This window comes from Lampris incognitus, chromosome 10, assembly GCF_029633865.1.
Source record: "Lampris incognitus isolate fLamInc1 chromosome 10, fLamInc1.hap2, whole genome shotgun sequence".
NCBI lineage: Eukaryota > Metazoa > Chordata > Actinopteri > Lampriformes > Lampridae > Lampris > Lampris incognitus.
In genome coordinates this window covers 29,726,411-29,751,787 of record NC_079220.1, presented here as the reverse complement: position 1 = coordinate 29,751,787, position 25,377 = coordinate 29,726,411, and the positions used below count along the sequence as shown (strand labels likewise).

Below are 25,377 nucleotides of genomic sequence, written 5' to 3'. Positions count from 1 at the left end.
CGGTTCAGAAACTTTGCTGTTCTGTAGGTGAAAATGTATTTGCAAACAGAGTTTACAGCAAAAATAAAGTTCTTTTAAGGACGCAATCATTTCATGTGCAAATTAGGCTGTCTCATGGCAGTGGGAATCAATTACCCTTGATTTTGGGCATTCTAATTTGGCACCCAGACAGCCTCAGTCTTTGAGGCCCAGGCCCAGGCCATTTCAGAGGCCTGTGGCCTTCATCCACCTCACACTTTTCAGAAGTTTTAGTTGGGCCTTCACCTTAACGGCTTAGCTATTTAGTCTGCTTTTATTGCTCTTAAAATTAAATAGACAAATCAGTTTTCATTTAAAAAAATCCTCAATAAGACTAAAACAAAACAAGGATTATTTTCTGTCCGAGGGGAAAAAAATACCCTGCTCTAAAAACTACATCATTGCTATTCTCTAAGCAACTTTTACCCTATGCAACAAAAAAATGTCCAACTTATTCATCAGTTTCATTTATTGCCTTATATTGGGATGTGTAAAGGGTCTGGGTTGTAACCTATGAAAATCAAATTTCAAAGAAAATGTCTAAAATCTAATGTGTTTGCGGTGGCACTTATATAACATTGTTTGTTTATGTATACATAACATTTTTATAGTACATAATAATGATATATAATATGTAATATATAATAACTTCATTAAATGAAACCCTCAATGGTAGGAAAAGTGTGAGATGAGTGCATTGAGCACGAAACAAGCTTGTTCTGCCATCTAACAACTTTGAGTTATAATAAAAAATATATCTTTACTCCTTAATTGTTGAGCTCTTTATATATATATAATCCAGTGAGTCAAGTAAATTCTTTATGAGAGACAGTACAAGCCTGTTTCATGCCATGAAACCCCTACCGTTGAGTGTTTCCTTTAACAGTTATATCATTATATATATATATATATTGCATAATTTTTTCAAAATGAGAAATCCATTTCTGAGTGAATTTGAAAAAAATCACTCAGAAATTAGAGCAAATTGTGGTATTTTATGAAGCAATAGGTATGAGTATAATAGGTATGAGTAAATATGTATAATAGGATATGAGTAAGGTATGAGGAACTGTCAATAAGTGAAGTTACATCATGGCAGCACTTGCGCAGACAGACTCCTCACTACTTCAATAATGAATCATCAGTTCCAAATAATTTTACAAAATGCATGTTTAACATTGTGGAATGAGAGACTTAATTTAGTAATTGTTGTAGGTGGTTGAAAGCAGGGCTGGGTAGGTTGCGTATTGGTGCTTTATTTCAATCAGGGCAGCAGTCCTTCACTGTAGCTCTCATACCGTTTCTACTTCTCGGGCTAATAAGGCATCCGAACCCATGGGCACCGAGCAACTTAGGCAGGGAGTCTGGGCTTTCATTTCAGAGAGGCCCCCTAACTGAGGAATAAATCCCAACACAAAATGATTTAGAGACTCGCAAACACTGAGAGGCTTTCTCATTAGAGTCAGTGAAACGTACAAATGCTGGTAGTGAATATGGATTTCCTTGATTACCTTAGCATCAACAATAAATTAAACAGCACAGCAATAAATAGATCACTGTGTTAGCACAGACTTACAGTTTCTAAGGCATGCAAATGCACAGAATGTGCATACGTACACACATGCATGCGGACATACACAACTATGCAAATGTATGAACACTACTGTCGCCACCTCCGGCATCCTTCCCTCGTATCAATAAACAGATGAAAGTTCCAAGCAGGCTTGTAATGCAGTTGGGGCAAGTATAGTGCACATTAGCAGACTTAATGGTGTGATGTAGAGGAAGTCTATAAATAACCTGCCTGTCAAAGCATCTGCAAACACAACACGCATGCCTCAGCACATCTGCTCACTGATCTGCTGTGAAAAGGCTTCAGAGAATTAGCGTGACGTGACAAATTTGACTTGTTTCCGCTCATACGCCACTCTCTATCTCTCAGTTCAGTCACAGCAGAAGGAGGGACGAGTTGCAAAATAAGTTTTGGTTCTCAACACCCCCTCCCAGCCCTTTCTCCAGGCGTCACTACAGGGAAAAGGGCCGACTTAAATAGATCTTCTTCATTGATCGTTGACCATGTAATCACTTCACAGCCTCTAGGCAACACATGTGGCTTATTCTAAGACATAATGAAAAGTCACGGCACACCATAGAGCGGCACGATTACATGTATAGCACAGCTTTAGCATCCGCATTACAGATATTTAGCTTTACTTCAATTCATTTTGGTTATTGTCAAATCCAGCACTCCTAATTATGTTCTTCTACTATTCCCACAATAAGCACTGCAACTAATTACAACGTAGGTAGATGGTTCACCGTGCTCAGGGAGGACGGATTCGTTTTCAAAGCCAGTGCACATCACACAGAAAACAGTGGATGAATAAACAAAAACACAGTGCAAATAATTATGGCACAGAAGTCAAACACAGAACAGATATAAAAAAAACAGAACCCCCCCCCCCCAAGGAGGCATCTGGGTGGCGTAGCAGTCTATTCCGTTGCCTACCAACACGGGGATCGCCGGTTCGAATCCCAGTGTTACCTCCGGCTTGGTCAAGCGTCCCTACAGACACAATTGGCTGTGTCTGCAGGTGGGAAGCCGGATGTGGGTATGTGACCTGGTCGTTGCACTAGCACCTCCTCTGGTTGGTCGGGGCTGTTCGAGGGGAGGGGGAACTGGGGGGAACAGTGTGATCCTTCCACGCGCTAGGTCCCACTGGTGAAACCCCTTACCTTCGGGTGAAAAGAAGCGGCTGGCAACTCCACATGTATCAGGAGGCATGTAGTGGTCTGCAGCCCTACCCGGAGCCCTACCCGGATTGGCAGAGGGAGTGGAGCAGCGGCCGGGACAGCTTGGAATATATAGTAAGTGGCCAAGTACAATTGGGGAGAAAAAGCCAACCCCCCCCCCCCCCCTAAAAAAAAACGGAAACGGAAACGCATACACACATACACACACACACACACACACACACACACACACACACACACACACACACACACACACGTCTTGTGGGTTGTCTACCTGCAGCTTAAGTCTAGGATGCACTGGCACAGGCAGAAACAGCAGAGATGTGCATGTTGCTGTCAGGAGAGACAACTAGCCTGCCGCTTCAACTTAAGCTGTATTCCCTGCAACATGGAAACCCTCACCCTGCCTCACACACACACACCTGCAGGAACAACACTACACAGCAGGGTTGCACAATCATTCAGCATTATTGCTCATCGCCTTTCAGCGGTAATGCATCAGCATGAAATTCGGATAGTGTTGTGTCGTCACACACAATTTTGTTGTCTAGACTGACAATAATGAGAACCTCTTACCTGAATGTTCTTACGAAATGAGGTTTGAAATATTTCAGGGAGTATTATTTGAAAACTACTTGTGGTTTGATATTATACTTTACATTACCACACGGTTCAGTGTGGGGAACTTTTTGCATGTAAGATGTTTCGCGATATTTACTGATATCATGTAAAATCTTCTTGATTATCATAACAGTGTTTTCCAGATCACCTAATAGTACAGTGAGTCTCTCTAATTTTCAAAATGACTGTAAAGATATCGAGCCACTAAAACTCGATTTGCCCTGATTGTCCGGCTTCATAATCAAGGAGTGTGTGTACAAAAATCACTTCTTACATAAATAATTATAGTCCCCTTTTTATTTATGATCCACCTCACGGGAGTGTACAGTGGTTCTGCCAAAAATCTATGCGGCCTATTTACAAAAATATTACATAACTGTTTAAACATGTTTCAGAGTAACAGCCATCTGTAAAACTGGGTGATGTGCATGGAAAATGCCACAACATTGAAAAGGTCACCTATCCCAAAGCTGGCACGGCACAAGTCTGCTCATAAATACATGTCAGTGCAACACATGATATATGGAGCGCCTCCTGCTGTTCGAGTCACTTCTACTTATGTTACACAGTGTTATCCATTACGTTCCTTTGCTAGAAGGTCCAAACAAATCCCAGGGTGCAGAGTTGGGTTAAAGAAGGGTTTCTTGCCCTTACAGAGACAAATAAAGCTGAAGTCTCCCTCTCCTCCGCACACCTGACAGTTCAGTCGGCATGTGGAGGCAGAGAATGGGATTTGTTCAAGTGTGTGAAGAGCACGTCTGTGTCTTTTCTCTCCTCCTCAGCTCACCAGCTCCCCTGTCTCTGCCCCTCTTTGAAGATGGAGCCAGAAGACAGGTAGCATGCTTGTGTGCTACCCTGTGTGTGTCCCTGTGTGTGCTACTCCGTGTGTGTGTCCCTGTGTGTGTCTGTCTTTAACCCGAGTCTTAAAGCCTTCCGGTTGGTTTCTCTATTTGTTCTTGTTAATATGCTATGTGTGTGTGTGTGTGTGTGTGTGTGTGTGTTGCATCAAGTGTACGTGTCTGCAACTGTTTTTGAGCTCACATGTCTGAACGTATGCGCATGAGAGAGAGCGCATCCATCCCTGTTTATCTGTGATATGTGTGACTGTGCTTGTGTGCATATGATTTCCAGAGAGAGAGAGACAGACAGACAGACAGACAGACAGACAGACAGACAGACAGACAGAGAAAGAGAGTGAGAGATTTGATTTTGATTTTTAACAATACTTTAATAAAAATTACAAAAAAGTTACAACACAACAAGCACGATAAAAACCAACATGGCCAGTAACATCAGATTGACAGAATCAAAATCATCTCAGTATGCTCCCAAAGATCAGCTCATCATCAACAATACAGCAAAGCACATTTCTGTAACACCACACACTGTGAAAACTTTCCAGATCATTCGTCATTTTGAAGTAGCGAAAATCTACTTTTAAACGAGATTTTAACATTTTTATAAACACAAAAACAGCATCATCATCCTCAGCTTCCTCCGTTCTGTTTCGTCTGCTCAGGTACACGGCCATCTTTGCACTCCCCAGAGTGAAATTAAGAAACTGGCATTTGGCCTTGTTTTTCTGAGAGTACCTGTAGCCCAGAATGAACACGGGTTTGGAAAAGACTCCCCCAAACAATCCGAAAACATTTTGTAATGTAAAAAGTGGCAGCAGTCGACAACATTCCATGAAACAAGGAAAGCCAGTTTCACAATTAGTGCAAAATGGGCAATCATGGCTGACATCAGAATTAATGACAGAGACAAAAGCATTAACGGCCATGATACCATGTAAAACCCTCCACTGCAGGTCTGCAGCTCTTTTGACCAATGGTGGTTTGTACAGCGTTCTCCACTCAGGTCCAACACTGTCACTCAGACCTAAGTGAGCCCTCCATGGGGTGTCAGAATTAACCATTTAATTTGTCCCTGTGCAGAACTTTTTTTTCCCCTCAAAGATATTTTTATTGGATTTTAAACAACAAGCAATACTTACACAAAGATTTTAAAACAAGTGCATGATATATGTCAGATTTACATGATGTAAAAATTAAATAGGAACATGACATACAATCTTATCCCCAATCACCACCCCCCCCCCCCAGCCCATCTACAAGCTGGGGTGCGCTATGTAAGAGGGTATATTTCATCCCTGGAGTGAAACAGGAAAGTGCTGGAAGTCGGGTTTAGGATTTAGATAAGAAAGAAAAATAGGTAAGTCGGTAAATAGAAGACGGGGGGTTTAGAAACTGGTAGACCTTCACAGGTTATATTACTGACATAAATCAACAAAAACAAAAAGCAGAAAAGAATGGGGCAATAATTCTTTAGTTTGGCTCGAGATTCTTAAAGTATTCCTTGGAGTTACAGACTGAGTAGCGGATCTTTTCGAGATTTGGACAGGACATAATATCGTTCAGCCACTGAGCGTGGGTGGGTGGGGCAGCATCCTTCCATCTCAACAATATTGCACGCCTGGCCAACAGAGAAGTGAAGGACAATATGCAGCATTTGGATGGGTCAGGTGTCCATCATCCTTGCCAGTGGTACCAAACAGGGTGACCAGAGGGTTAGGTTCTAGTTTAAAACTGAGGGTTAGGGATACGGTTTGGAAGACATCTTTCCGGTATTTTTCCAAGTCAAGGACACGCCCAGAACATGTGGGTAAGGGAAGCCTCATCCTCCCTACATTTGTCACAGATGGGACTCACATCTGGGGACATACGGGATAGTTTGACTTTGGACACATGGGCTCTGTGCACCACCTTAAATTGTAACAGACAATGACGGGCACAGAGGGATGTTGAATTAACCTGGCTGAAGATAGAATTCGTTAACTCGTCCGACAGTGAAAGGCTTAAGTCCTGCTCCCAGGCAGTTTTAATCTTGTCAAGAGGGGCATGTCTTATACCTGTGAGCTTGTCATATATTGCGGATATTAAACCTCTACGTGACGGGTGTAGACTAAGGAATGCATCAGCGGTGGGCATATCAGGTGCCTTAGGGAAATTTGGTATTTGACGGTGGACAAAGTGTCTAATTTGCAGATATCTGAAAAAATCCTTATTTGGTTAACTGAACTTTCCAGAGAGTTATTCAAAATGACGTGAAGATTTTGTCTATTAAACGATCTTTGAAGCTCTCGATACCCCTTCTGAGCCAGTCCTGAAACGCAGAATCAAGTAAGGAGGGTTGAAAGAGGTGGTTGGACGAAATAGGACTAGCGTGAGGAAAAACCCATACTCAGCCCCCAAACTTGCCGAATCCGGATCGTCAGCAACTGAACCAGCAGCCACCGGATCAGCAGCACCCGAACCAGCAGCCCCCGGATTAGCTTAACCATGAACAGCAGCATCTGAACCAGCAACCAGAAACTCAGCTTCACTCCGTTTTTATTCCTGCTGTGTTTTTTTCCTGTTTTGAGCTCGGTGCTGCAGTCCCAGTATGCTCTGGGTTCTGTGCTGCAGTCTCACCCTCATTTGACTCAGTCAGCAGTTGGTTTCTCTGGACAGGAACGGATGAGATGACCCTCCATTCCACAGAAAAAACATTTCATTTTCTCTGAGGATACATTCACATTGTAGTAAAAACCATCCATTCTGAACTTGAATATCAAAGTTAACTCCGTGTTGTTCCTCGGAACCATAAAGATCTGCCTTCTGAAGGACACATGTTTTAAATGCAGAGATTTGCAGCTCAGAGGAATCAGTTTTATGTCAGTTGGTCGGCATCATCAGCTATGATGTTGGCCGGCGAAAAACATGCTCAACAACTGCCCGCCATTGCTCTCTCCTCGCATGCTCTGATGGCTTTCGTTTTACACATTTTTGTCCAGTTGGAGATGTTGTCCATGTACGAGATTGCTGGTCTGCCTCGTCACTTTTTGCCTTGCAGCATATTTTTCACAATACTGCAGGTCTTATGACGCATAGCATGGCCGAAATATTTTAGTTTCGTCTCTGAATGGTTGACAGAAGGATCATATTTGTTCCAAGCTGTTGTAGCACACTTGCATTTGTACGTTTTTCTATCCAACCTTTTCTCAGCAAATGGCGGTAAAACCACATTTCGGCAGCATTCGGCATCAGTTTTATAGGCGACATTAATTTTCCATGTTGCGCTAGTTTCTTTCGCAACATTTCGTTGCAAATTAACAGAGGGACTTTGGACAAAATTACCTTTTTGGCCAGATTAACCAGCAGCACCACCTAAACAAAGGTGTCTTGGATTACCACACCTTGCTCCACAACCACGTTAACTTTATCAATATTGTCAAGAAAAATAATGACTCCAGTATTCATTCTAGATGCGGACTTTACACTGTCATAACCAATGATTTCACCGATTGCTAAACAGCAATCTTCCACCAAGCAATCGAAAGTCAGACAAAGTTTAACTCCATGTCGGCATGTGAGCTCTTCCAGCCCCACGCCTCCGACTCCGCGAGTCTGCATGACTCACAGCCGGGCCGGTTGAAACCGCTCCGGAATCAAAAACATCACTACAACTGTAAATCTGTCAAAATACAAATCCCCCCCCTAAAAAAAACAAGAAACAACGAAAAATAGAAAAGATAGAAAACACATTCACAGTGAAACGCGCACTCACTCTCACAGACTTCTGCTCCCAGAATGCACTCCTAGAGAGACAGAGACAGAGACAGAGACAGAGACAGACAGAAAGAGAGACAGAGAGAGAGAGAGAAGAGAGAGGCTGTATGTTTGGTATGTGTAAACGTATGTGCGCTTGTCTTATGTCTACATACATCAATGTGTTCATCTATGTTCAGTATGTGTGTATGTGTGCGCGTGTGCATGTGTGTGCATGCATGAGCTTGTGTGTGTGTGCATGTGCACGTGTATGTGCATGTGTGTATGTGTGTGTGCATGTGCTTGAGGTGGTGGGAATGGTAGAAATCGAACAGAGAGCTGAGAATGCAGCTTCCTGCTGGGACTGCTGATTGTTTCTGCTCTTTGCTGATAAACGGCCACACTCCCTGCTGTCTAATCCCTCACAGCCAAACAACACACAGACAAACAGACAGACAGACACACACACACACACACATACACACACGCATGCACATGCACAAGAAAACTCACTGAGGAGGGAAACCATTTCAAACTTTCAGATGCACATAGAAAAATTAAATTCCTTTTAGATTTCAAGATAAAAAACAACTCTTTGTTCTGAATATGCACACACACACACACACACACACACACAGACAACGCACTAGCTAGGATGATAAGAGGTAATTGTAACGTTCAATAAAATAAGGAGAGCAGAAAGGGATCTATGCTTCCTTACTATAAATGAAGATGATGAAGATGTAATACAATCAGCTCGTTCCGCATACTCCTTCATCCTCCGCCTTCCTCTCATGCTCTTCTCCACACACACACACACACACACACACACAATACATTGCAGTAAATGTATCTCTGCATCAAATCACAGCACTTCTTACCGTGGAGTTGAAGCGTAGGTGGCAGATGTTACACGAGATAATCTGTTTTTTCTTGAGAGGCTGAGGGACACCAAAAGTGTGGTTGATCACTGCCTTCTGCACTGGGTCCATCTGGTAGACACAAAAAAAGGCACAGATTCTGTACGGTTCTCTGGCACATTTGTGGTTATGCAAGATGCAGCTGGCTAAAAGTGATTTTCAAAGCAAATTGGAAAAGTGCAAATATAAGCTTTAATCCAGGCAGGGTTGTGATTTGTGAGCAAAGAATCCAAAAGGATTTACAGTTTTAGACAAGAAAAAAAAAGAAACGAAAAAAGAAACACAAAACATAGAAATAAAGATATAAGTACATACTACAAGTACAGACAAATGAGATTTTTATTCAGATGTTGACACGAATACAGTTGAGCCAGTAACTCTTTCTTTTTTTGGATTTTTTTTCTCCCCAATTGTATCTGGCCCATTTACCCCCACTCTTCCGAGCTGTCCCGGTCGCTGCTCCACCCCCTCTGCCGATCCGGGGAGGGCTGCAGACTACCACATGCCTTCTTCGATACATGTGGAGTCACCAGCCACTTCTTTTCACATTACAGTGAGGAGTTTCACCAGGGGGACGTTACACGTGGGAGGATCATGCTATTCCCCCCAGTTCCCCCGCCCCCCTGGAACAGGCGCCCCAACCAACCAAAGGAGGCGCTAGTGTAGCGACCAGGACACATACCCACATCCGGCTTCCCACCCGCAGACACAGCCAGTTGTGTCTGTAGGGATGACCGACCAAGCCAGAGGTAACACGAGGATTTGAATCGCCGATCCCTGTGTTGGTAGGCAACAGAATAGACCACTATGCTACCCGGATGCCCAGTGACTCTTTCTAAGTATGAGAACTGGGTTTATGGAGTTTGTTTGAACGGTCATAGACCAAGTACTTGTTTTTTCTTATTATACTTGTAACACCCGTCCCATGTAGCTATATAAAAATCTGCTATGTGCGAGGGTGGGTGTTTGAACTAAAATAGGGATCGATTGGCCACTAAATTGGGAGAAAAAGGGAAAAATCAGAAATAAATCTGCTATGTGTAGTAGTACTGTGGACGGGGCCTGGGTACGGTTTCAAACTAAATGGCGCTATTACCTGTATGCTTTTAAACTATTTTAATGCTATGTTATTTTAAACTAAAATAACTGGCAGTGCCTCCAAATAAATGTAGGATATATAATAAAGATATATCACTTAGATTTTCTTTTTGTCTCTTGTCCCAATTTTTACCTATCATATTAACAGTTATTAAACATGAATTACCTATGAGCTATGACACAACAAGGTTTCTTTAAATATAATACCAAATTATGGTAGGCTATTTATTTATATAAAAAACAGAATTTCTCAAAATCACATCATGAATAAAGACCAATAGGACTAAATCCCAAGTATGAATAAACACAAAATAATATCAAATAACATCAATCATAGGCCCACACTCACAGACACACACTCTGCAACCTATGGTAAACCCACTTGTATACCAAACCCCCGTTGCAGGCCTGAGTCGTGGCTTGGGAGCGTAGAGCCTAGAAACTGTAGTGGCCGCTTCACTTGGTCACACAAGCAAAATAAAACGTAAACAAACAAAAAAACACGTGCTCAGTACTCAGATCCAGGGAACATTTAGAGGGGGAAAGACGCGGGGAAACTGGGTAATGGAGAAGAACTGCAGCGAAGAAACAGCAGCGACAGTCAAATAGCACTCCAACAGAAAACAGTTCTCTAAAGTGGTCCAACGGAGCCATGTCCTCACTTACAGTAGCAAATCATCCGTCTCCTGAATCAAATCAACCAGCTGAGCAACGAGCCCATACACTATTTCGTGGCGAGCTAGCAATAGCTTGTCTTAACCAATTCTTCAAAGCTGAGCTAACTGCTATTACGCTAATAGCAATGGCTACTCGCGCCCGTCGCCATCGGAGCTATTGATTTGCATTTGTTTAGCCGCGATGGTCGTTGGGGGTGTTGATTTCGACTTCATTGTTCAATGGTCGTGAGAGTCGTTGGAGCCGTTAGTGACCGACTGTTGTTCTGGGAGGCTAGGCTTCTTGAGTCTCCTGGGTCTAGTCAGAAAGGCACGAACTGAGGAAGCCTCTTGGATGAGGCGAAATGTCTTCACGGATATATATACCAAGTCCAGTTGCACTTGATTCAACTCCTTTGGATACTCGCAATTAGCAACACAATGCAAAGCTAACGGCTATTATGCTAATGCTAACGGCTACTCGCGATTAGCAACACAATTCGTTTTTACACTATGAAATATACTCACACTATGAAAAGCAATACACAATCTCATATTTACCTCTTGCAGATCACAACAATCTGAACCCTTTGGATAAGTGTTAGGAACACATTTTGCTCTCGAACAATCTGCACGGTTCTCTTGACGGTAACCATTCGCTTTCTGCCGTTCTCCAACGCACAAGACCTAACAGCTTACAACTAAGCCCCACCCCTCTACCTGAGAATGGAATTTGGGTTGGCTATCATTTCAGAACGTGCCAATTAAAACAAAGGAAAACAGATTGACATCGTATGCTAATCTTTTAGGCTGTTAGACTGACTACACGTGCTTGGTCCTGTACATATTAAGCAAACTATGCTCATTTGCGTAAACTCCAACATTTTAACTGCAAAGATTATGACTTCTATTTTATCCTTCCATACATATTCAAACATTATGAACTTCATTTGTAAAACTACTTATATCCTAAATGAATTTTAACCAGATGTATATGAATTTTAGGCGTCTAACTGAATTTTGGCCAGCTGTCTAAATGCATTTTAGCTAGGGCTACATACTGCTCAAAAAAACAAGAGCGTATAAAGAGAACACGATTTCCTCTAAACCAGGGGCGCCGTCAGCCTAGCCGAGGCCCGGGACGAGATGATCTCGCGAGGCCCCCCCCCCTCCCGTGCACTATAAATCATCTCATGTAGGCTACATATTACTTGTCTCAAGGTAGGATCACATTATTCACAAAGAAACCATGTCGGCTATAACTTGTCTAAAGAACAGTAGGCTATTCGCAGATATTTATCATTGTCTCAGTATTCGCAGATAAATCATCATTGTCTCAGTATTTGTAGATAAATCATGTAGGCTATATCGGGGATCCAGGAAACTCAAAGGACGGAGGCAGGAGTAAAATTAAAAAGGCTTTAATAAATCTTGGCAGTTTACACTGGTGAAGAAAGGCGCTGTTTACAATTCATCAGGTATTCATCTCCTTCTCTAAATGCATATCATTGTAAATGTTTTGTCAATAGGCCTAAAAACCCGTCAGTTCCAATATTTAAACAAATGAAAAGCGCCGCACTTTCCGGGCTGCAAAGTCATTGATGAGGCCAAAGAAGCACTGTGTTAAACTGTTATACGGCTCTACTATGCTAACTGGATGTTAAAATGTAAAACTATGTCTATCAATGAAGTAGCCTAGCTAGCCGTTGCCCATAGGTAACGTAGCTAGCTAGCTAACAACCAGTAAGCTAACGTTAGCTGAAGTTAGCTCTGTTGTTTGCCAGATGTAACGTTAGCCTGCCTAGATAAAACTCACTTTTCTCTTTAGCTTTTTTCAAATACGTGGCCATAGAGCCCCTTAACTCTTTTTCATAATTTTTCCTTTGTCGTTTTACTTTTCTCTTTTTGGCACCTGATGGTTGTTGCCTAGTATTAGCCATTTTTGGAAAATGAGCATGAGGCAGTGAGTGGCTTTTTCGTTGTTGACAGTCGGACCAAACCATGACGGGGGGGAGGGGGACGTGAATCTGTTCTGACCTCTATGTCAAGGAAAATAAGCAATAATAGAATAATAAGCTTTTTTGGTACTGAGAAATACTTTGTTAAATCTTCACGGATATTTATTTTTGACAAAATATTCCAGCAGATTATTTTAAGGTTAGGGGTCAGTTTGGTGCCCCCCCCGATCTGAGGCCTGGGGATAACTGTTCCCTTTGCCCCCCCCTGTCGGAGCCCCTGCTCTAAACTGTGATAGGTTTGATGGAGATATAGAGATATTGAGCAGAGAACCGTCTGACCCCTGAAATTACAATGGTACATGGGTAAAAACGCGAAAAAGAGCATGTGACCACCCAATTTTTTATCTATTATTATGCACAAGCCTGACCTTAACACAAGCACAACTCTTACAAAACTATCTACTGTGCTTTCAGGAATTCGATTGTTCAGAAGATGTTGACTCATTGTGACAATGAGGAGGCCGTGGTGTGGACATGGGATAGACCACACTTACCAGGTATCACGTTTCAGCTGGGAGTATAAAGCTCTCCGGACAGATCTCAGAGTGTATTTTATCAACTGTTGAGGGAGACGGGAGAGGCCACTGTGACCGCAGTCTGGTTAGAAGACCTGCAATTTGTGATGACAGCTGATTTCACCACGAAGCCCTTTGGCATGCTATCGTATGTAACGACCACCTCGGATTGCTCCCCAGGTTGGTGGAGCGTCCGTGGCCAGTCTGCTCCTCCCATCACATGGGAGACCAGGATGACGGGGATGTAGCCTTCCCTCCACAGACTGCCACGCTAACCATAGGTGGAGGATTTTGTGTTGGGCTGCTTCAACGGTAGTGGGGCGGATGGCACTGCCTTGAGCAAGCCAAAAAAAAAAAAGGAAAAAGTCCACGACAGCTGTCTTCTGTGTGTAATTTGGAAGAGTGTGCTTGTCCCGGATTCCTGGAGCCCAGGTGTGATATAGAAACATAAACACACCTGTCACTCAGACCTCCATGTCGTAAAAGCTGTGTGTGTGTGTGGGGGGGGTAACCGTGCGGTCGCTGTTATGCTTTGGATTCTCGTACATGCGAGTATGACCTTGTAGTTCACAAGTTGAAGCCTGGATGTAGACCCCCCCCCCCCCCGTGCTCCTGCTTTCTGTTCACCTGAGCGGGGCGAGACTGCAGCACACAGCTATTTGTTTTAGGACCTGAAGAATGTGGCCATTGTCTGCCCGCAGCCATCCTGAACCGACAGCTATAAATGCATCTATTGTCCGAGCCCTGCAGTCTCCATCCCGGTGCAGACAGAACCTCTCCAGCACCAGGCGGCTGAGCCCATGATGGAGTTTCGGGGGGGAGGTGCAGAGTGAGAGAGGCAGACAGAGAATCAGTGGGGGTGGGTGGGTTAGTAAAGAAAGGCGGTGGAAACCGAAGCCTATTCAGTTTGAGACAGGTGCGTTCATCTTGCTCCAAACACACGTCCGGGACAGTGTGAGCCTTATCATATTGAAAGGACTTGGTGATTTATACCACAGCTGCACGATCAGACCGCGTTATGCAGCGCTAATCATCTCCTGAGGTTGAAGCAAAACGGTGATTCAACGTGGTTATCATCGTTTCTGTATTCTGGCTGCGGTACACTCTACTTCCTACTGCAAGCTGTTTTCTATTCAACCTCAAACTAAGCGGTAACTCAGAATGGTAATCCAGTAAACACTGTCCTCTGGACTAACTGGTTTCATTTATTATTAATTGGCTGCTTCTTCCTTCTTGCCCTTTGCCTCTTCAATACCTTCCACTGTTAGGACATTCAAAAAACTATGTCTCTTATTTGTTTTCACATAGAAAGGTTCATAATCATCATCAAGGCAAAAATCTGTCCATCTGCTCTATCGTTCATCAGTCCATTAATTCTATTAGACGATGTAAAGGCCTCATTAGAAGCACTGTCCTTGGTAAGAATCACTGAAATAAATATTCACTTGGATGCATGGGGCGGACATAACGTTGTTCAAAGACTTGCCCTAACCTACCACCACTGTTCATGCAGATACACGAGGCTGTCAAGACAAACGTCTGGCCACATTTCATGCTGTCTTCGTGGCTCGGCATGGCATGTTTCCTAGATGGTAATATAGATGACCCATGGACCCAAAGCTGTGGGTGGTGGAGACCAAGCACAGCATCTTGTGGGTGGTGCAGACACACAGCAACATTCACAGAGCAGGTTGGAGCTCATCCCCACCAACTCCATGCTGCACGCGTGCACCCCCCCTCACCATCTTGTCCAGCTCCACACCTCTTCTCCACGCTAACAATCGAAAGCCCAGATCGCTGTGTGGCCCTCTCAGAAAAAGAATGGGAACTTTTAACATTATACTGTAGTGATTTTATTCATCCCAATTTTCAAGATCCATTTCCTGGTTTAAAAACTGTTCTTAATCTGAAAAATTGCACGGGGCCATTTTTCAGATTTGGGAAATGTTCTTAATGTGAGTCTGAATGTACTTAAAGGTACGGCCATGTATAGTAAGATGGTAAAAATCCTGAACAAAGACAAACTGAGTGTTTGGACTGATACGCCCTGGAGAGCTCAGCTGGGCTTGGGAGAGAATGTGAAGCCAGTCTGGAGGGTTTTCTACAAACCACTGTTAATTAAAAAAGCTGGTGATCTGCAGAGGAGGGTCTTGCATGGCACAGTGGCGGTCAATGCTTTTTATTTCTGTGCTAAACCCTAATGTGAATAATAACTGTCCCTATTATGCCCAGAGAGAAACAGTTTTTCATTGTTTATTAGAATGTGTTAGGCTTACACCCCTGTTTCTGCTATTAGAACATTTATTTAGATCATCTGGGGAAAGTTTGTGCAAACAGAATTTTATTTTTGGTTTCAAATACACCCAACATGTAAAATATAAACGCCAACTCCTGAACTTTATTGCAGGGCAGGCAAAAATGGCTATTTATGTCAGCCGGAAAAGAAAAAGAAGAAAAGAATCGAAGAGTGTGTACAATGTGATGTTGAACTGTTGTTTACCAGGATGGTCAAGGCCAGGATAAGGGTAGATTTTAATTATTAAAAAGCAATTAAGGATCCGAACAAATTCACAACCATATGATGTTATAAAGGGGTGCTGTGTTCAACCATCGATGATGAGCTGATTTTTGCTGCAGAGTTCGGATAAAAGGCTTCTTACCTGTTATTTGTTTTTATGTTTTGAGTTGTTGTTGAATGACTATTTTTGGGATTGTCAAAAGATGCATGCTAAGTGTTTGTTTGTAATTTGACAAATATTGTTTGTATTGTTAAAAAGATAGCAAGTCTGTTTTTTGGTAATTTTTTTGTTTAAGACTTACTTTAAAAATTCAATTCTCTCTCTCTCTCCATCTCTCTCTCTATGTCTCTCTCCATCACTCTCTCTCTCTCGCCGTCTCTCTCTCCCTCCATCTCTCTCTCTCTCTCTTTATGTCTCTCTCCATCGCTCTCTCTCTCTTTCAATTTCAAATTCAAATGGCTTTATTGGCATGACGTAACAATATTGCCAAAGCAAGTGTCCAAACATTGAAAAAAACCAAACATCAACTGGAAAACACCATTGAAAACAAACACACTACTGCAAAGAAACATAGTACTGCAAAGAAACATAGTACAAAGCAAAAGAACATACTCTTATCAAATATGGCAGCAACAACGTGTGTCAGGTGACTGTCACTCACTTTATGACAGGCAGCATCATAGACTGCTGCTAACTTACACTCACTGTCCCTCACTTTATGGCAGGAAGCAACACAGACTGCTGCTAACTTACAGCTCTTTGGGTCATCCCCTAGTAGGACTGGCAGTTTTTCTTCATCTGATAGGTTAACAAACCCTTTTGTTATTAGTTTGAATTGTTTAAAATGTGCTTCTCTAAGATATTTATATATTTCACATGTGGTGAGGAAGTGTAGTTCTGTTTCAGGCTCACTGAGGGTGCAGTGACAGCACAGCCTTTGCTCTGCAGGGAGCAGGTCTTCCTGTGTCTCCTCTTTTCAACAGCAAGGCTGTGCTCACTCAGTCTGTACACAGCCAAGGTTCTTTTTAGCTGTTGATCAGTCACCATGCTCAAATAATCTGCTATGGTGTGCTGTCGATTTAGAGCCAGACAGCACTGCATTTTGCTCTGTTTTTTTTTTTGCCAACGGGTGATGTAGTTCTGTTGTAGCTGTTTCGTAATTCTGATTGAGCCTGATTGGTGATGTGTTCTGTTCCTGAGGTGTGTTAATACAACAGGTTTGTGCTCTCAGCCTCAGGACCAGCTGGGTAAGGGGGTTCCTATTACTGTTCAGCTCTTGACATTGCAGGGCTTGGTGATGATACGAGAGGGGGGTCACTTAGTTTTAGATGTGTCCAAAACTTAATTGCTCTTTTTTGTATTTTTAGAATTAGACGGTATTGGCTTAATTCTGCCCTGCATGCATTGTTTGTAGCTTTCCTCTGGACATGTAGGATAATCTTACAGAACTCTGCATGCAAGGTCTCAATGGGGTGTTTATCCAACTGAGTAAAGTCTTCTTTTGTAAGTGGACCCCACACCTCACTGCCATAGAGTGCAATTGGTTCAATAACACATTCAATTAATTTTCACCAAATTCTAACTGGTTATGGTGTAGAAAGCTGGCGTGCTTTCCCTCTCATCTAATTAACTGCTTCATTAAAATGTCTAGTTGAATTTAGTTTTAATCCTAGATAGGTGTAGTGTGTGCAGTACTCAACATGTTTTGTACCAATTGAGAATTTAGGTAGAACGTCCTGAGATCTGGATCTTTTTTGGAATATAATTATTTTGGTCTTTTTGGGGTTTACTGTCAGGGCTCAGGTCGAGCAGTAATGTTCTAGCAGATCCAAGCTCTGCTGTAGGCCATCTGCTGTGGGGGACAGCAGAACCAGGTCATCTGCAAAGAGTAGGCATTTCACCTCCTGATTGTGGAGACTTACCCTGGGGACAGAGGACTTTTCTAGTATAGTAGCCAATTCATTAATGTAGATATTGAAGGGTGCAGGGCTGAGGTTACAACCCTGATGGACACCTTGCCCTTGGGTAAAGAATTCTCTTCTTTTCTGCCAATTTTTATGCTGCACATATTGCCAGAATACACTGATTTAATAATATCATATAATTTACCCCCTACACCACTCTCAATAACTTTGTAGGACAGTCCTGCATGCCAAATAGAATCAAACGCTTTTTGGAAGTCAATAAAACAGACATACATTTTTTGTTTTATTTTGTGTTATATGTTTATCAATTAGGGTATGTATGGTGTAAATATGATCGGTTGTGTGGTGTTTTGGTATAAATCCAATTTGGCTTTTGCTCAAGACATTGTGCTTGGTAAGGAAGTTCAGAAGTCTGGCATTCATAATACTACAGAAACCTCCCCCAGATTACTGTTCACACAGATGCCACAGTAATTATTAGGGTCAAATTTGTCCTAGCTTTTATAGATTCCATGATTCCAGATGTCAGGAAAATAGCCTACACTCAGAACCAAATTGAATAGTTTTAATATAGCCAATTGGAATTTCTTGTTTGTTCCAGATGCCATCAGGTTCACAAACTTTTTTAGATTTGAGGACCTGCAGTTTCTTAAGGAATTCCTGCTCAATAATTGGGGAGTCTAATGGATTCTGACTGTCATTTATAGCTAGCTCCAGTTTAGTCAACTTCTCATGAATTTGGGATTGCTCTGTGTTTACATCAATTTGAACAGTGTGGTATAATGTTTTAAATTGAGTTGTCCGTATATCACTGCTTTGTATAGCTAATTCCTGGTGTTGGGGTTTGTTTAGGTGCTTCCAATGTTGCCAAAAGTTGTTTGTGTTGATTGCCTCCTCAATTAATGTCAGTTGCTGTTTGTTGTATTGTTGTTGTGTTGTTGTTGTTGTTTTTTGAGTCTGAGTGTACTTTTGTGGAGTTTTAGGGTCTCACAGTAAATAAAGCGTACATCAGCCATATAGGGATTTCTGCGTTTTTGGTTCTTTCTCTTTCTCTCTCCCTCTCTCTCTCTTTCTTTCTCTCTCTGTCTTTCTCCATTGCTCTCTCTCTCTCTTTCTCTCTCCCTCCATCTCTCTCCAATGCTCGCTCTCTCTTTCTCTCTCACTCTGTCTCTCGCTGGATCTCTGTCTTTCTCTCTCTCTCACGGTGCATGCTGGGAGTCGGTATGTGAGGAGTGCTTGGTGAGAATGACCTGCTGTCAGAAATTTTGATGCAATTATTAAATTTCTAGTAGGTTATTTTTGTCTTTAGGGCTGATATTTTCAGATTGAGTTTATTTATTGGTCGTGGGCTACGTTTGCTGTAGTCTTTGTGTTTGTTTGTCGGACTTTTTCTTTTTTTCGGTGTGAGCAAGATGGCATCCTCAGAGGTGCCCTCTCTCACTATCCAACATGGAGTGCAGGTTCAGCCTGATCCACCTGAGTGTTTTGTGGCTGAGCTAATAGCGAGCAGCATCTCTCTGAATGGCGTCTATCTGCAGGTTTCCCCACTCGCCGTGCCTTCCACCTAGGTCACCTTCTCTGCTGCTCCCCCATTCATTCCCAGTGAGGCATTGGAGCGGGAGCTTCAGTGTTTCAGGAAGCTGGCCAGCGGATTTAGGACTGTGGGGTTGGGCTGTACAGATGATAAAGCTAAATATGTCCAGTCCCTCCAGAGACAGGGAATGCATCTGAATTGTCCCGTCACAGGACGCTGGAGGTTTTCTTTAGAGTGAAACATGGGGAGGGACATTACATGGTGTACTCCAGCACAGGCAGCATTACATGTTTTGAGTGTGGGAATGTGGGGCAAAAGCAGGACCCTTGCCCTCATAGGCCGGCCGAGGGGCGGCCTGAGCCAGGGGCTGGGCCAGCCAAAGAGCACACTAACACCAGTGCTCCGCTGGCTGAGGAGCCATCGGACGCCGCTGCTCCGCGGGGGGATGGCGCCCAGCCAACTGAGCCAGAGGCAGGGGAGGGATACAACGGGCAGGCAGATAATCAGGCAGGGGAACAGCGAGTTGATTTGGGCAGTAAGAATGTAATTGATGGCAGCTCGGCTGTCCCGAGTGTCAAAACAGATGAAAGCAAAGAAGCACAGGAGAAACCGGCACCAGGGAAAAGCAGTGGAAAAGGGCCAGTAGCTGGACCTGACCATAGTCAGGCTGGTGGTGCGAAAGGGAGAAATTGTGAGTCGGGCGTTATGGAGAGTGCTGCTGGTGAGGATGAGGTGGAGGAAATGGGGTATGACACTGAGTCTGACTGTATCTCTGTTACAGACTCGCAGTCATAAATTGTAGATCTGTATTCACTTGAGGAAATACATGGTTTTCTAGATGACACCTTTGGAAAATCTGTGAAAGTATCTGAGTATTTTCCAGATATGGGAAAATTTTATTGAAAGTGCGTCAGGTGTGCAGAAATTAGTTGGGTTCGATGTGATGTATGAAAAAGAAAACGTTTTCGTTTGAGAAAACTCATAACAGCTCTTAGAAAGTTGCATAAGGCCAATGAAAGAAAAAGTTGTAAACGGTTAAAGACTCAGTAAGTTAGGTCGTGATGACTGTGTTACACTGGGTGATCTTCCTCTTACTGCTGCTGGAGGAGCCACTGATTCATGGAGCCAGCCTGGGTGTCCACAACTGGTGCTCTCCAGGACTTTCCCAGAAACTGGTTTCCACCAGGAACATCACCCTACAGCGCATAGTGGCTGCAGCAGGATCGGGACTTGACAACACCGAGGCTGTAGCTCAGCTGCTCAATATGAGGTCTACATGCCACACAAGAATTTTTAAAGCTACGAATTAAAAAACTGTCTGAAGAAGAGCTGAAGATGATGACTATGACAGGGGAGCAGAGCATCCACACAGAAATGACCTTTTTTTCCAGAATTTGGTGTAGTATTGTGCTTAGCGGGAGTTGATGAAGATCCGGTTTTCTTTTTTTTTTCTAATTTGCATAACGAGGGAAAGTCCTGGCTGTATTATTGGCTTTGTTTTATTTTATTTATTTGTTATGTAAATTGTGTGAACACAACATCCACTGGACGTTGTTGGACTTGGGAGAGAGATCCCTCCTCTGTTGCTCTCCCTGAGGTTTCTTCCTATTTTTTCTCCCTGTTAAAGGTTTTTTAGGAAGTTGTTCCTCAACCAATGCGAGGGTCTAAGGACAGGGTGTTGTGTTGCTGCAAACCCCCCTGAGGCGAATTTGTGTTTGTTATGTTGGGCTATTTAAGTTTGAAATTCTGTTTGTCGTTACAAATACTTGTTTAGACTGCTCGATGATCTTTTTTTCCTGAAATTGTTTTCTTTGTGTGAGCTGGATTATAAAGAGATGATTATGTTTGGATATCAGCTGCTGAACTGTAATGCAATCTGAATAAATGTACCTTTTAAAATCTCTATCTCTCTCGCTCCATCACTCTCTCTCTCTTTCTAAATTTCTCTCTCCCCCATCTCTCTCTAAATCTTTCCCTCTCTCTCTCTCTCTCTCTCTCTCTCTCTCTCTCTCTCTCTCTCTCTCTCTCTCTCTCTCTCTCTCTCTCTCTCTCTCTCTCTCTCTCTCTCTCTCTCTCTCTCTCTCCATCTCATTCTCTCACTCTCTCTCCATCTCATTCTCTCACTCTCTCTCCATCTCTCTCTATGTCTCTCCCTCCATCTCGTCCTCTCTCCCCCTCCAGCCTACCTTTCTCATGTCTGTTTGAAAAGGTGCAAAGTGGATGCTGGAGAAAAAGCCCTGGCTTATGTTTCCTTGGCTGACTGTGGAACTGGAGACGGCTTCACAGAGAGTGTGAAGAGAGAGGCGAACGCTCACAGTCAAGCATCCGTACACAAACATACACACAATGTAAAGGTAGGATCAAAGAAGAAATACAGACATCACACACACACGACCACAGACATGCACTCAAGACACTTATGTGCAAACACACACACACACACACACACACACACACACACACACACACACACACACACAGACAATGGGTGTGCTGCCATTATGTACAAGATCAAAGACACTAGCTTTTAATTCCAGACGTCAAGGTGAAGTTAGCAGCAGGACTAAGGAGCTTGGGAACTGTACGGTTTACCACTGACTTAAAACAAAGTAATACAGCCTCATCTGCAGAAATACTGATACTGAAACGATAACAGCAGCACTGAAAGGGGAGATGTTCTCCTCATCCTCTGAATAAATATCGGGAGCATGGAAGAGCAGGCCTCTACAAAAAGAGAGGAATGGACGGGTTTCCAGGACTATATCTTATGTAGAAGGCACGATCTGAAAGGGGTTGTAGACTGCAAGGTGGTGACATGGGAGAACGTAGCTAGGCAGTATCGGATGGTGGTCTGTAGGATGACTTTGGAGACCAAGAAGAGGAAGCGGGTGAAGACAGAGCCAAAGATAAAATGGTGTAAGCTGAAGAGGGAAGACTCTTGTGTGGAGTTCAGGGAGGAGTTAAGACAGGCACTGGGTGGTAGTGAAGAGTTGTCGGATGGCTGGGCAACCACTGCAGAAATAGTGAAGGAGACAGCTAGGAAGGTACTTGGTGTGTCATCAGGACAGAGGAAGGAAGACAAGGAGACTTGTTGGTGGAATGAAGACGTACAGCAAAGTATACAGAGGAAGAGGTTGGCAAAGAAGAAGTGGGGTAGTCAGAGAGATGAAGAAAGTAGGCAGGAGTATAAGGAGATGCAGCGTAAAGTGAAGAGAGAGGTGGCAAAGGAAAAGGCGTATGGTGAGTTGTATGAGAGGTTAGACACTAAGGAAGGAGAAAAGGACTTGTACCGATTGGCTAGACAGAGGGACCGAGCTGGGAAGAATGTGCAGCAGGTTGGGGACATCAAGGATAGAGAGAAGAGAAGGATAAATGTGCTGACAAGGTGGAAGGAGTTCTTTGAGGGGCTGATGAATGAAGAAAATGAGAGAGAGAGAAGGTTGGATGATGTGGGGATAGTGAATCAGGAAGTTCAGTGGATTAACAAGGAGGAAGTGAGGGCATCTATGAAGAGCATGAAGAGTGGAAAGGCAGTTGGTCCTAATGACATACCTGTGGAGGCATGGAGATGTTTAGGAGAGATGGCAGTGGAGTTTTTAACTAGATTGTTTAACACAATCTTGGAAAGTGAGAGGATGCCTGAGGAGTGGAGAAGGAGCATACTGGTACCAATTTTCGAGAATAAAGGTGATGTGCAGAACTGTAGCAACTACAGAGGTATAAAGTTGATCAGCCACATTATGAAGATATGGGAAAGAGTAATAGAAGCTAGGTTAAGAGGAGAGGTGACGATTAGCGAGCAGCAGTATGGTTTCATGCCACGAAAGAGCACTACAGATGCGATGTTTGCTTTGAGAATTTTGATTGAGAAGTATAGAGAAGGCCAGAAGGAGTTACATTGTGTCTTTGTGGATTTAGAGAAAGCATATGACAGGCTGCCGATAGAGGAGGTGTGGTATTGTATGAGGAAGTCAAGGGTTACAGAGAAGTATGTAGGAGTGGTGCATGATATGTATGAGGGAAGTGTGACAATGGTGAGGTGTGTGGTTGGAATGACAGATGGGTTCAAGGTGGAGGTGGAATTACATCAAGGATCGGCTCTGAGCCCTTTCTTAGTCGCAATGGTGATGGACAGGTTGACGGACGAGATCAGGCAGGAGTCTCCGTGGACGATGATGCTCGCGGATGACATTGTGATCTGTAGCGAGAGTAGGGTGCAGTTTGAGGAGAGCCTGGAGAGGTGGAGGTGTGCACTGGAGAGAAGAGGAATGAAAGTCAGTAGGAGCCAGATGGAATACCTATGTGTGAATGAAAGGGAGGACAGTGAAATGGTGAGGATGCAAGGAGTAGAGATGACGAAGGCGTATGAGTTTAAATACTTGGGGTCAACTGTCCAAAGTAACGGAGAGTGCAGAAGAGAGGTGAAGAAGAGAGTGCAGGCAGGGTGGAGTGGGTGAAGAAGAGTGTCAGGAGTGATTTGTGACAGAGGGGTACCAGCAAGAGTTAAAGGGAAGGTTTACAAGATAGTTGTGAGATCAGCTATATTATATGGTTTGGAGACAGTGGCACTGATGAAAAGACAGGAGGCAGAGCTGGAGGTGGCAGAGTTGAAGATGCTAAGCTTTTCATTGGGAGTAAGGAAGAAAGACAGGATTAGGAATGATTATATTAGAAGGACAGCTCAGGTTGGACGGTTTGGAGACAAAGCAAGAGAGGCAAGATTGGGGTGGCTTGGACGTGTGTGGAGGAGAAATACTGGGTATATTGGGAGAAGGATGCTGAATATGGAGCTGCCAGGGAAGAAGAAAATAGGAAGGTCAAAGAGGAGGTTTATGGATGTGGTGAGGGAGGACATGCAGGTGGCCAGTGTGACAGAGGAAGATGCAGAGGACAGGAAGAAATAGAAACAGATGATCCGCTGTGGCAACCCCTAATGGGAGCAGCAAAAAGTAGTAGGATGGGTTTCCAGGAAAACTATGAGAGCCTGGGAGCTGACGGGGAAAGACTGCCACAGACTATCAAGGTTACTAATTTCAAGGACAATTTGTCAGACATCTGCTTATTTTCGCACCACAGTCAGCGTGGTTCTACTGAGAACAGCGGGATCAAATGTCCATGTGGACCACATGCATATGTCTTTAATAGTGACCCTCCACTGTGTGTGACAGACTGTGGACTTGGCCCAGAGAGATAAAACTCAAGCTAATGCTAAAGCTAATGCTAATGCTAAGGAGCTGCCCGGCCGGCCCCACTCACCGTGTTAAAGTTGGGGAACAGGCTGAGTGGGGAGGATCCATTGAGTCTGAAGGGCAGGAAGTGTTTGAGGTCAAGCTGAGGCTGCAGGGGCCGTCCTGGGACGGGCAGCGAGGCCAGGACGGGACTGGCCTGGGCCGATGTACCTGGATAACAGAAGAAAAAGATGGACACTTAGGTTAGGAGAATAACCCGAGGTAAATTTCACTTCTCTTTTCTGGTTAAAGGTGTGGAAGTCCTGTGACGCTGTCAGCAGGTTGGGTTGCAGTGTGCAGAGGTGACCGGGAAGCCTGACTTTGATTTATTCAACACCAGAGGCACCGTAACACCTACTGCAGCTAGATCCCCTTTGCAGTAACACCTCCTTCAACACCCAGCACAAAATATGTGACTTTTTTTGGGGGGGGGGGTAAATAAAGGTGTGTGTGTGTATCTGTGAGGAAAAGGCCTAATGGTGACCCTGTTTTACAACCCATCATCCCAGCTGTGACGTACACACACACACACACATACACACGTATGCACATGCACCATTTAATTACTGATTTATTTGCTGAGAGGGGAGCACCTGGGAGAGAGGAAGATGGGAGATATCGGATTTCAAGTGGACCAGGGATGAAGAGATTTCTAATTTTCCGCCTGGCTGCATTTCAGTGGGCCGCTGCACTCAGCGGTGCACAGGCATTTATCCCAGCAGCAGGATCAATCATCAGTGGCATCTGTGGGTCGTCATGGCCACCCAAAAGCACACGCATTATAGAAGCCTTGACGTCACTCTCTCTCTCTCTTTTGCTCTCCCTCTTTCACTCTCTCTCTCTTTTTCGCTCTCCCTCTCACACACACAAACATACACAATCATGCATGCACGCGCACACTCTTTGTTCTGAATATGCGCCCACATGCACCCGCACCTACACACACACACACACACACAGTAATCAATACGTGATAATACAAACC

At 43.7% G+C, this 25,377-nt stretch overlaps 1 protein-coding gene across 1 annotated transcript in view; it reads right to left on the bottom strand.

The window, feature by feature from the left end:
* The window catches only part of znf385c (zinc finger protein 385C), a 271,270-nt gene that overhangs the window by 37,146 nt on the left and 208,747 nt on the right, over nucleotides 1-25,377 (bottom strand). Inside the window, exons 3-4 of the mRNA XM_056288196.1 lie at nucleotides 24,421-24,563; nucleotides 8,864-8,974 (exon numbers count right to left, since the gene is read on the bottom strand). Coding sequence (XP_056144171.1) covers nucleotides 8,864-8,974; nucleotides 24,421-24,563 — 254 coding nt within the window. The remainder of the gene's footprint in view (nucleotides 1-8,863; nucleotides 8,975-24,420; nucleotides 24,564-25,377) is intronic.